The sequence below is a fragment of the Pipistrellus kuhlii genome, unplaced genomic scaffold (genome assembly GCF_014108245.1).
Source record: "Pipistrellus kuhlii isolate mPipKuh1 unplaced genomic scaffold, mPipKuh1.p scaffold_m20_p_13, whole genome shotgun sequence".
NCBI classification, from domain to species: domain Eukaryota; kingdom Metazoa; phylum Chordata; class Mammalia; order Chiroptera; family Vespertilionidae; genus Pipistrellus; species Pipistrellus kuhlii.
In genome coordinates, this window is record NW_023425438.1 from 35,715,155 (window position 1) to 35,727,680 (window position 12,526).

The following is a 12,526-nucleotide window of genomic DNA, read 5'->3' on the forward strand; positions in this document are numbered from 1 at the left end:
GGCAACCAATGTACATACCCTTGACCAGAATCGAACATGGGACCCTTCAATCCGCAGACCAACGCTCTATTCACTGAGCCAAACCAGCTTCAGCATTTTTACTCTTCAATAGGAATCTATCAGCTGACATCATATAAACTACTATATGTAAAAGCCATTGCCTTAAACTAGGGGTGTCGAACTCAATCAGAGAAGGGGCCAAAATCTAAAATCCAGCCTAAATCGCGGGCCGAATGGTTTACTGAACAGTCATAAACTGTCATTGTGATGGAAACGCAGCGGAGTGCAGTGATGACAGCGTGGTGCGGGCCACATTGCAAGGCCTGGCGGGACGGATTTGGCCCGCGGGCCTTGTGTTTCACACATGTGCCTTAAACCCTTTGCAAAGTCTTTTAACATGCAATGAATAGAAAAAAATACCCAGTAATAATTATTTTTGTTTAACTATCAATAAAGAAAAGTTCCCGAAGAAAAATGTTCTAGAGTCACATGCTACAGTATTAAAGAGGGATATGAATGTACCTTTCCTTTAAAATATACATAAATACATATATTTGGCTTGAAATTTAACAAGCCAAAATTAAATGAACAGTGCTAGTTACTAGCTTTTTAAATGTTACTTATTTTAAATTGATTTCAGAGAGAAAAGGAAAGGAGAAGAGAGAAACAGTGATAAGAGAATTGTTGATTGGCTGCTTCCTTCATGCCCCTTACTGGGGATTGAGCCCACAAGTTGGGCATGTGCCCCTGTCCAGGAACTTTCAGTCCACAGACTGACCCTCTATCCACTGATCAAAACAGGCTAAGGCTAGTTACTAACTTTTTTACCAAGTGTTTAACAGCCAACATTTTATTGGATTTCAAGCCTTTGAATACTATTACCATCATTAATGAACAATTCATGACATCACATGCAAAAATAAGGTTATCAAGACTCACTGTGGGTATCTAAATTTGAGTTCATTAAAATTTACTTTCTCAGAGTAAGCACATTGCAAGTGCTTAGGAATCACACATAACCACTGGCTACCATATGGGACAGTGTACCGTAGATAGAATATGCCCACCATTGCAGAAGGCCTATCAAATAGATTTGGTATATCGGACTGTCAATATTAAAACTATGCCAAAGGTTTTATTCCCTTAAAGGTGAACCCATGTAAAGATAATAGAGCCAGAGTACAAATTAGGTGATGATTTGCCAATCACCTAGAATGATAGATTCAGTCATATTTCAAGCAATGTGGATCTAATAGCTTTGATGGCATTAAAACAAAACAAAAAAAACTGTAGTACAGTTCCTTCTCCAACCAGAGCCTGAAATTCTTCCCAAGGTTCAGGGTACAGGTGTAAAAAAGCCAGGTCTCCAACAACAACAATCACTGTTAACTAGTGGTCAGACTACATCTAACTAGGGGAAATTACTGACTCAATAGCAGGCATCCATATAGAATGGTAAAGTAGGATACTTTTATAAAGGATTATCTGAAACAGGACTCAAAACAAAATTTAACCCAGGCTAGATAGTACATTTGCAGAGAATCACAGATGATTCATGTTGGTTCTTACGTAAGGTACACACAATTTAAATACAGTTTGGCTTTAAATACTGAGGACATCTGGTTGGTTGGGGAAGAAACACAAATACGATCACAAGTGTTGACCTCCCCACTCAAATTCTATCCCAATGGCTTCAAATGAGGTGACTTCAAACCATGGATTGGAAATATACAGGATTTTCTTCCTGGTACAATGCTGAAGATTAACACTGCTGGGTATGTACAGAACATCCTAAGAGAGGGCGACTTGATTATAGTAAATAGGAAAGTCCTGGCAGAACCCACTTTCTATCCCACATCTTAAAGGGGAGGAGCCATTTAGTCCCTGAGATTGATCCCCTTTATAGAATTTAATCCTTCGGTGTTTTGTTTTGTTTTTCCTTTTTATTCTTTACTTTTTCCCTCTATACTGACTATTCACACCAATATTTATTTGGGTATAAGATTCTCCCATCTTTGAGAAACTGTCAGTGACACATTTACCTCTACCATGATTTGCCCAACATCATCAAACTCCCTCCCTCCCTCTCTCTCTCTCTCTCCCTCCCTCCCTTTCTGAAATAAAAATGGTTTTTCATTTATTGTTGTTTAAATTTATTTTGTTTTTTTTACGGAGAGGAAGGGAGAGATAGTTAGAAACATCAATGAGACAGAAACATCTATCAGCTGCCTCCTGCACACTCCCCACTGGGGATGTGCCTGCAACCAAGGTATATGCTCTTTTCCGGAATCGAACCTGGGACCCTTCAGTCCGCAGGCCTACGCTCTATCCACTGAACAAAGCCGGTTAGGGCTAAAAAAATATATATATATATATATATATAATTTTTTTTTAGAAAAATACTTTTTAAAGAAACATTTTTCGCATTTAACAAGAACTGCGAAGATAAATGGTGGTAGGGGGAATGAAAACTGAGTTTGGGTGGTAAGTATACGGGTTTTTTTGTGTGTGTTTTTCAGATTTCTATAACAACATAAACTGGCACACTTTCATGTCCACCGTGAAACAAAAGCCTCGGCTAAAATGGGGCTGGAGGGGCGGAAGTAACAACTTGGTCCCACCCACATCTCCCCGCTCCATTGGGCCCCTGGAGTCTGGGCGGGCTTTGCGCAGCCGCACTTCTCCATACGCCGGAACCTTTGCGAGTCGTTGTATCGTTTTCCAGCCGGCAGTGAAAGCGCACTTCCGGCCCTCACGGAAGTTGCTGCGCGGTCGTTTCCGAGGCGGAGTGAGGTAGAGAAGCCTTCCTAATGGATCGCAGCCGCAGCCCGAGCCCCAGCCGCAGCCGCAGCGGTAGCCGCAGCCGCAGCGGCAGCCGCAGCCGCAGCCGCTCCCGCTCCCCGCAGAGGGGTGAGTTAGAAGCTGTTTGGAGGGGCTGGGGCTGGGTTAGAGGCGCATCTATCCCCCCTTATTTCCTCTGCGAGCGCAACGGAGAGGCAGGCCCTCTACGCCTGAGGAGCGGGACGGGGGTGGGGGGAGGGGAGGGGGAACGAACACCTCCGCCCTCCGGTTCCAAAGTAGGCTTTTTCCCCTTCTAAACTGAAGCTTCGTTCAGCTTCCAGTAGTAAATTTTTTTATTTTAATTGTTGTGACCGGGCAATTTAGAATCAGACCGCGGTTCCTTCGTTTAATTTCTAAGGTGGCCATTTGCAGTCATCCAACCTTTCTGAGTCCTAATTCCCGGAATTAGGCAGTGGGGGCAATGTTACCTAGCTTTAAAAACCGATGTGAGAATTAATGGCACCTTCCATAACTACTCAGCATGTCATAACCGCCTGTAACGTGAATGCTCAAGGTTCGGTTCTCTTCCAGCTTATTATAATAGGGAAATGTATATTTTTTAAAAATATGTTTTTGTCGATTTTATTTTTTAATTTTTGACATTGATTTGAGAGAGAAAGTAAGGGAGAAGGAGAAACATGTATTTGCTGCCTCCTGCACACACCCTTCAGCTCCTTATTCCAAAGTGGAATTGAACCAGCAAACCCTTGGTGCATGGGGTGACTCTGGACCAACTAAGCCCCACAGGCCAGGTCTGTTTTTATGGATTTTAGAGAGAGAGGAAAGGAGAGGGTGAGAGAAAAAGCGATTGGCTGCCTCCTTCATGGGATGGAGCCCACAACCTGGAATTGAGTCAGTGACCTCTTGATGCGTGGGACAGTGTTCAACCAACTGAGCCACACCGGCCAGGGTTGGACATTCATATTTAGAATTTTCCATCCAGAAAAATCACCTCTTAAGGACTCCTGATCCCCATCCCCCATACCCTGACTTAAACCCTCGTTTCTGCCCCTGATTGGTTTTTACCACCTTCAACTTGTTAAGAGGTGATTTTCTTAAAAGTTAAATGAGGCCAGGATCCACATTTGGCTATTGAGGATCCCAGTCAGAATAAAGATGTGCCCAATCAGGATTAAGAAATGCTGTTTAGCCCCAGCTGGTTTGGCTCAATGGATAGAGCGCAGGACTGAAGGGTCCCAAGTTTGATTCTGGTAAAAGGAACATGCCCGGGTTGTGGGCTAGATTCCCAGTAGGGGGCGTGCAGGAGGCAGCCAATCAGTGGTTCTCATCATTGATGTTTCTATCTCCCTCTCCCTTCCTCTCTGAAATCAATAAAAATATTTTTTAAAAGTGCTATTTAATTGTAGGGTATACACTGGGTTTCCTTGATATAGTACAGAGAAATCTAAAAATGTCAATTTTTTTATATTGAGTACTTGTTGAAATGATAATAGTTTGGAAGTATATATATTTAGTCAAAAACATTCTGTTAAAATTAATTTTCACCTGCTTTTTACTTCTTTAATGTGACTACTATAATGGCTTGCATTATATTCCTATGAGACAACCCAGCACCAAATATCTGAGGTAATTTTTGGCTCTGCAACTTTGTTCCTTGTGGTAGAGCCAGAACAGAAGCGGTCCCCGTCTGCTTCTCCCGAGAAAGAGCAGAAGAGTGGGGACAAGTCTCCGGCCGGGGAGGGAGAGCCGAGGAGCCGCTCTGGGTCTCCGCCCCAAAGACGCTCCAGGTAAGTGGGGATCGTCGGCAGAGGTTTTACCACAAAGCCCAAAGAAACTAGTTGTTGCCCTTTACTTTGTTTTTCTCACTTATACGGCCATTTACAATGCCATGAAATGAGGGGGATTTAAACCCATCTTATTCTAACCCTAACATTTCCATGGGTGAAAGGGGTTAATAAGTCTCTACTCCTAGAGTTGCCTTTAGGAGTAAAAGAGAAATAATACCAGAAAAGAACTTAACATGATGCTTAGCAAGAATAAGAAATAAGTGTTTCGTTTTTGACTTTTTGGTGATAAAGATTTATTCAAGTATATCATAAAAAATGTGAGATCTTGGAAGTACCTTAGAATGGACTCTTGATTTCCTGTTAAGCATCTATTGCTGTTTAAATCAACTTTTTGTGTTTATGTCCAATTGTTAGAAACTCTTTAGTTACATTTTTCTGCCTTGCAGAACATTTTTTAGCCCTAGCTGTACTGAGCAAGACTGTATTTTTGTTTCTTTGTTAACAGTCGGGCGAGGCAGAACCTTGGGCGAGGCAGAACCTTCTCACTTACTCTTCCGTAGGAAATGGGCTCGTGGTTCTCTGCAGCCCAGCTTTTGTTCAGCCTTTACCTTCCAGGCACTCAGGCATTTCCGTGCTGATTGACACAGTGGCCAGCTATGTCTGTTTCTGACATGTTTACTTATTAAATATTAGATCCCCAAGACGTCCTAGATCCACTTCTCGTTCTCCTTCTCGACCGAAAGAAAGGAAAGATGAAGAAAAGAAAGAAACAAAGAGCAAAGAAGGTCAGATAACTGTTATTACAATAGATAAATAACTGTAGCAAGAGTGCAGTCTTGTTTGGATAACTTCAGGCGTGATAACATTATGAAAGTATCAGGTTGTTGATTTTGTTTTAATTGTATCTTGGAGAGTTCCTGGTTATCTATGGTGCTCCTGATGTAGGAGGGTCATGTGAGCATCTTTTATTTTGGAAGCACCTTCAAAACAAGTGTCATGCCTGATATGAAAGGTGGTGCTGCCTAAAGCTTCAGCATGTCCTTTTAAGCAGTTTCCTCTGTTGGAAGGTTGAGAGCACTCTCCTTCCTTGCACCTCAAGTTACATTCTGCCCAAATTGAAGAGAAGTTTTTTCTGTTAGACTCAAGTCTTTACCTAATTGTTTTGTATGTTTCTGCTGGTAAAGTGGAATGACTATTAATCTAGTCCCACCATTCCTTTAATATATAAAATGGTAGTTTTAAAAATTACTGTATCTCTTATTTTTGCAGAGGAAGATGTAGAGGGCCAAACAGAAGAAGAAATAGAAATGATGAAGGTAATGGGATTTTCCGCCTTTGATTCAACAAAAGTAAGTAAAACTCGAAGCTAATTAAGCATTCTGATTTGAATTAATCCATTATGACTGTCCCATTTTTCCAATTTTTTCCCCCCTAATTCAGTTAAAAGACTGTGTGAAGGGGTTTGAGAGTACAGAGAAGGAAGCAGTGAGGTACCCTGGAATTCAGAGAGTGTTCGTCTGGAATGATGTCCAGTTAGATCTTAAAGGGCCAGTACAAAAAAGAGAAGAAAGAGCATTTGAGGTAGAAGGGGTTCATGAAAATGCCATGTAGACATGAAGTAGCATAGTGTATTGTGGGAATTTCAGATTCAGTGACTGTTTAAAAGCTGCTGATGGACCACTGACTACATTGAGGCTGGAAATAGGGGTAGGAAGCAAATCATGACAGACTTTTGCTGCCCTGGCCACGCTAAGGAATTTAGAGTTGATACTTTGGATGGTGAGAGATAGCAAAGATTAAAAACAAAACGGGTGTTTGGATTACATGTGTGTTTTAGACAAGACCTAGGGCAGCCTTGGAGCACAGATGGGAGGCATTTGATTGGAGGCAGGGAGAACTGCTGAGTCATGCAAGTGAAAGATGATGAAGACATGAACTGAGAGGAGGATCTGGAATATTGAGAACCATTCAGGAGCCAAAGTTGGTGGTAGTGGGAGTGAGCAGTCAGTGATGATTGAGGTGACAGGCTGAAAGACTGGGTGGTAGGGTTAACCAAGAAAGGATAATGGGAAGAGGAAGTGCTGTGAAACAGAAGAAAAGTCAGCTGCTAGATAAAGATGACATTGGATAGCTGCACACATATCTCATAGCTCAAAGGGTTGAATGCTCTAATACTGGAAAGAATAAGGAAAAGGAGGAGGAAAAAGGGAGGGATGGTGGACACGGAGCTGAAGTCAGGGATTATAGGGAGGGGGTGGGGGAGAGTGGAGGAATAGGGAGAGGTAAAGAGAAATAAGGGAAAGAAGTGTTGGAGAAGGGAAAGGGATAGGAGGAGGACGATTGAGGGAGCTAATAAGGATAGACAGGGAAAGCATATGTGGAGAGAGAATATATTTTTTAAACTTCCTTTTATATCTTTAATTTTATAAATGGAAATTGAGAATATTGAGAAAAATAGTGAGTTGTGAAAGGTATGGGGTGATTTCACTTGCTATAGGAGTTTCTAACTGATGTGATTGTGTAGGGCTCACATTTGAATGTTTTGTGTGTGTGTGTTTTACTATTTTTTAAATTTTTTTTATTAATCCTTACCGGAGGATTTTTTTCCCCATTGATTTTTAGAGAGAGAGGAAGGAAGGGGAGAGGCCCCCACCAGGGTCACGGATTAAACATGCAACCTAGGTTTGTTTGGAATCAAATCCAAGACCCTTCAGTCCATAGGCTGACGTTCTATCAACTGGGCCAACCCCCCATGCCTGTGGTCGGCAAACTTCAGCTTGCAAGCCACAGGCGACTCTTTGGCCCCTTGAGTGTGGCTCTTCCACAGAATACCACGGCCTGAGCGAATCTATTTTGAAGAAGTGGTGCTAGAAGTTTAAGTTTAAAAAGAAATTTTCAATCATTGTACTGTTGATATTTGGCCCTGGGGCATGTATGTATGTTTTAAATGACAATGTATAAACTAAGGAGTACTGAGGCATGACTGTTTGAAGTGAAAAATTTAAGGCATGCTGGAGTGGCTCAGTGGGCGTCCACCTCTGCACTCAACTGTTGCTGTTTTGATTCTGGTCAGGATGCAGGCTGGGTCACAGGTATCTTTCTGGAGTGCAGAAAGCAGCTGATCAGTAACCTGCTGGAGCATTAATGTTTATATCTTCTTGCTTCCTCACTCTCTAAAAATAGACTATCCTTTTAAAAAGTACATAAACTATGAATGAATATTGTTTTGAATATTGTATTTGTTTACATGTGATTATAAAAAAAGTGAACAGAGTTTTAATACTTGGGAGCTCATGGAATATTATCAGCATCTGAAAATTCTTGCTCTCGTTGGGCTACCTCATTCTTAGATGGATCTTGTCATGTAAGCCTGTCTGTAAGATCCGGTTCTTTTGATCAAGGCATTTAATGTATCCTTCCTGTTCTTATAATTTGTTTATTGCTTTTCTCCAGGGAAAAAGGTTGGATGGCTGTGTAAATGCCTATGCCGTAAATATATCTCAGAAATTCAGGTATGCATAATCCCCATTTCTATGTTTGTTTTGTTTTGTTTTTTAATATATTTTATTAATTTTTTACAGAGAGGAAGGGAGAGGTATAGAGAGTTAGAAATATTGATAAGAGAGAGACATCGATCAGCTGCCTCCTGCACACCCCCTACTGGGATGTGCCCGCAACCAAGGTACATGCCCTTAACCGGAATGGAACTGGGACCTTCCAGTCCACAGGCCGATGCTCTATCCACTGAGCCAAACCGGTTTTGGCCCCATTTCTATGTTTCAACCAATGATATAAATTATGTGCTTTGGAAAAAATTTGTTATGGGATAATTATATATTTGTAAGAAGTATAGCGATTTTCCATACATTCCCTTGTTTTAATTTTCCTTGCTTATGTTCTGGCTTTTAATTTCCAATTTATAGGTAAACTAATAGCTATTATAGAAAAGGATAGTTGGCTTAAATGGTTTAGAACTGTATAGATAGTTCTTCAAAACGTCGGTTTTAAAAAGTCTTTATAATTTATTTTTATTATAATTATAGATTTTTCTTTCTTTAAATCTTGTTTTTACTGATTTTAGAGAGAGAGAAGAGGAAAAGAGAAGAGAGAGAGAGAGAGAAGCACGAGAGAGAAACAATAGGCGGTATCGCTCACGCACCCCGACCAGGGACCGATACCGCAGCTCAAGCATGCGCCACGACCGAGATTCATACCGGAGACACCACAGTTCACGGGACTACGAGCCACACCGGCCAAGGCTAAAATTATAGATGTAAAATATATCTCTTCTAAATTACTCTCCTAGTTGATTGTGCAAGGATTTTAACTGTAAATACATTATCTTGTTAAGTGGAAACATTTTATTAATACCACAGGTCAAACCAATTCATACTTAAAATCTTACTGAATTCCTAATGAATTGGAAAGTCAGGAAAACATCTTCAAATATTGTCTTTCTCTCTACCTTTATCACTAATAAAAGACTTAACATTCCAATTAATTTAGAATATGAATAATGTGATTTGAGAATGCTGGTGAGTTAAGGAACCAGTCATCATTGACATTTCCTTTGTAAAGTTACCTTCAAATAAAGTGTTCTGGAGAACACCAGTAGAGTATGTAGTCAAGAGTTTTCTATACTTCTATTTGGATTTTACAGTAGTCTAAAATGCTTTTGCTTATTTTGAAAGTGAATAATACCATCTTACTACACATTAAATAATCTTGAATACTTCTTACCCTATACTTTGCCATCTTAAAGGTGATTCAGGCGTAATCTCTGAGTCATGTGATCATTATTTTTATTTTTTGAAGAGCAAGAGACATGTATTTGTTGTTCCACTTAAATCATTAATTGATTCTTTGTGCACTGAGGATCAAACCCTCAACGTTGGCATTTGGGGACGATGCTCGAACCAACTGAGCTACCCGACCAGGGCCATGATGATTTTTTCTAAAGAGGAGTCCAGAATTTTTTGTAAAATAAACATTGAACTTTCTCTTCTTGTCATAGGCAGGACTTGAATGGCAAAGGTGGATTCAACAGACCTTTGGATTTCGTTGCGTGAGAATTGAAATGTCGAAGAATGGTTGTTTTTTCCTTCATCTTGATCAGAAGAGTGGGTTTTGTTTTTTTGTATTTCATTGCATCAAAACAGGATCACAGTCCTTCTTTGTGTAAAGTAAGAAAATTTTACCTATGGTGTGTGTAGTTCGCTTACCTTGCCTCAAAAGAAGAAATGTTAAAGATTCATTTATTTCTTTTAGGAAGTATCATTTGGGGCAATCATCAACCCCATTTTTTTTTTGTTTTGTTTTTATTCCTGTGGAAACTGTATATGTTTTCTTCTTGGGTGCTTGATAGGACTTCTTAAAACACGTAGATGTAATTTGGATGTAAGCTTCTCAAATAAAGCGATATTTCTACCCTTTCGTATTTTATAATACCATATTGTATTACTATATGAAAGTATTTCTCTATACATTTTCTTTTTTCATACATAGATTTAGATATCATGATTCTTAGTTAAAAAATTAGAAGAATGAAAAAACAACTGGAATTTTGTATCTTAGTTTTTTACCTCAATATCATTTATTACTTTACCCCCATTTTTATGTGTTTTTACTGATTTCAAAAAGGGAGAGAGAAAAACATTAATGATGAGAGAGAATCGATTGGCTGGTTCCTGCACACACCACACTGGAGATAACCCCTGACCAGGTATTGAACCGTTATCTCCTGGTTTATAGGTCAACATTACTGAGCCATGTTGACAGGGCTTTTCCCCCTGTTTTAAAAGCAATACATGCTTATTAAAAATAACGGGAGAAACCAAACAGTAAAAGAAAAGCCAAAATCACCTATATGTATCTCGCCAGGATCCTATGGATGTATATTTCCTACTCCCAACCATGAGATCAGAATGCAGTACTCTCGCTAATTCTTTTTTGCCCGTGTGCTATGAATATCTTTTTAATATTCTTACATATTCTTTGCAAACAGCTTTTAGGAGGTAATTCTAATTGTACCATAATTTTTTAATTAACCATTTACTTGGTGAACATTGACTTCTCTCCCATGATTTGCTGTGAGTAGTATCCCTGTCACACATACCTTTTCGAACTTGTTGCATTATTTTTTCAAGTTCGGTTCTTAGATGTAAAATAAAGGGGTGTGGGTGCATGTTTTAAGGATTTGGATACATGTAAATGGCTAGGAAGATAACAACTGACCAGTATAGTATGAGCCATCCCATTTTATACACCACCAGTATTGTGCAGAATTTATTTAGTTAGTTTTTTAGTGTGTTTTATTTATTTATTAGAAAGATTAGAAGGGAAGAGAAAGAGAAACGTTGATGAGAGAGTGAAACCTGGATCAGCTGCCTCCTGCACACCTCCTACTGGGAATTGAGCTCAGCATGTGCCCTGACTGGGAATCGAACCAGCCACCTTTTGGTTGCTAGAGATGACGTCCAAATAATATACCAAGACTCACTGTGGGTATCTAAATTTGAGTTCATTAAAATAAAATTTACTTTCTCAGTCACATTGCAAGTGCTTAGGAATCACACACAACCACTGACTTCCATATAGGACAGTGCAGATAGAATATGCCCATCATTGCAGAAAGGCCTATCAAATAGATTTGGTCTAGAATATCAGACTGTCAATATAAAACTATGCCAAAGGTTTTATTCCCTTAAAGGTGAACCCATGTAAAGATAATAGAGCCAGAGTACAAATTAGGTGGTGATTTGCCAGTCACCTAAAATGATATATAGATTCAGTCATATTTCAAGCAATGTGGATCTAATCGCTTGATGGAATTTAAAAGAAAAAAAAAAAAGCATAATAAAGTTCCCTCCCCAATTAGAGCCTGAAATTCTTCCCAAGGTTTAGGGTACAGGTGTAAAAAAGCCAAGTCTCCAACAACAGTCACTGTTAAAGAGTGGTCAGACTACATCTATTGATAACTAGGGGAAATTACTGAATAGCAGGCATCCATATGGAATGGTAAAGTACCATATTTTCCGGCGTATAAGACGACCTTTGAAACGGACAAAAAAGCCTGCTCAGATTGGCCAGAGTCAGAGAGGTGGTCTATTGGAAAAAGAACTGGTGTTGCCTCGGAAGTGGGGGGTAGTCTTATACAGCAAATATAGACCTAAACCTATGTTTTAACTGTAAAATTAGGGGGTCTTATACGCCCGGTCATCTTATACACCGGAATATACGGTAGGATACTTTTGTAAAGGATTATCTGAAACAGGACTGCAAAGGTAAAACAAAATTTAACAAGGCTAGAGATAGTACATTTGCAGAGAATCACAGATGGTTCATGTTGGTTCTTACATAAGGTACACACTTTTTTTATTTTTTATTTTTTTATTTTAAAATATATTTTATTGATTTTTCACAGAGAGGAAGGGAGAGAGAGAGCTAGAAACGTCGATGAGAGAGAAACCTCGACCAGCTGCCTCTTGCACACCCTCTACTGGGGATGTGCCCGCAACCAATGTACATGCCCTTGACCGGAATCGAACCTGGGACCTTTCAGTCCGCAGACCAATGCTCTACCACTGAGCTAAACCGGTTTCGGCGGTACACACAATTTAAATACAATTTGGCTTTAAATACAGGACATCTGGTTGGTTGGGGAAGAATCACAAATATCACAAGTGTTTACCTCCCCACTCAAATTCTATCCCAATGGCCTTAGAATGAGAGAACTTCAAGCCATGAGTTGGAAATATACAGGATTTTCTTCCAGGTACAATGCTGAAGACACTGCTGGATAATGTACAGAACATCCTTAGGGCAACTTGATCAGTAGATAGGAAAGTCCTGGCAGAACCCACTTTCCATCCCACATCTTAAAGGGGAGGAGCTAAGGTTCCTTTACAGAGCTTAATCCTTTGGTTTTTGCCTTTCTT

General features: G+C 39.9%; 1 protein-coding gene across 5 annotated transcripts; it reads left to right on the forward strand.

Moving 5' to 3' along the window:
- The first annotated feature begins 2,728 nt into the window (after positions 1–2,728).
- On the forward strand, positions 2,729–10,016 carry LOC118717494 (U4/U6.U5 small nuclear ribonucleoprotein 27 kDa protein-like). Of its 5 annotated transcripts, none has more exons than XM_045580862.1 (7): positions 2,736–2,910; positions 4,466–4,589; positions 5,283–5,386; positions 5,859–5,938; positions 8,043–8,101; positions 8,671–8,903; positions 9,604–10,016. In XM_045580862.1, the coding sequence occupies exons 1-6, from the start codon at positions 2,811–2,813 to the stop codon at positions 8,858–8,860; spliced, it is 657 nt and encodes a 218-aa protein (XP_045436818.1). In that variant the 5' UTR covers positions 2,736–2,810; the 3' UTR covers positions 8,861–8,903; positions 9,604–10,016. The 5 variants fall into 5 exon arrangements, with proteins under 5 accessions (XP_045436821.1, XP_045436818.1, XP_045436817.1 ...); XM_045580861.1 differs by having other exon boundaries at positions 8,671–8,862; XM_045580865.1 differs by lacking the exon at positions 8,671–8,903 and having other exon boundaries at positions 2,729–2,910.
- The last annotated feature ends 2,510 nt before the right edge of the window (positions 10,017–12,526 follow it).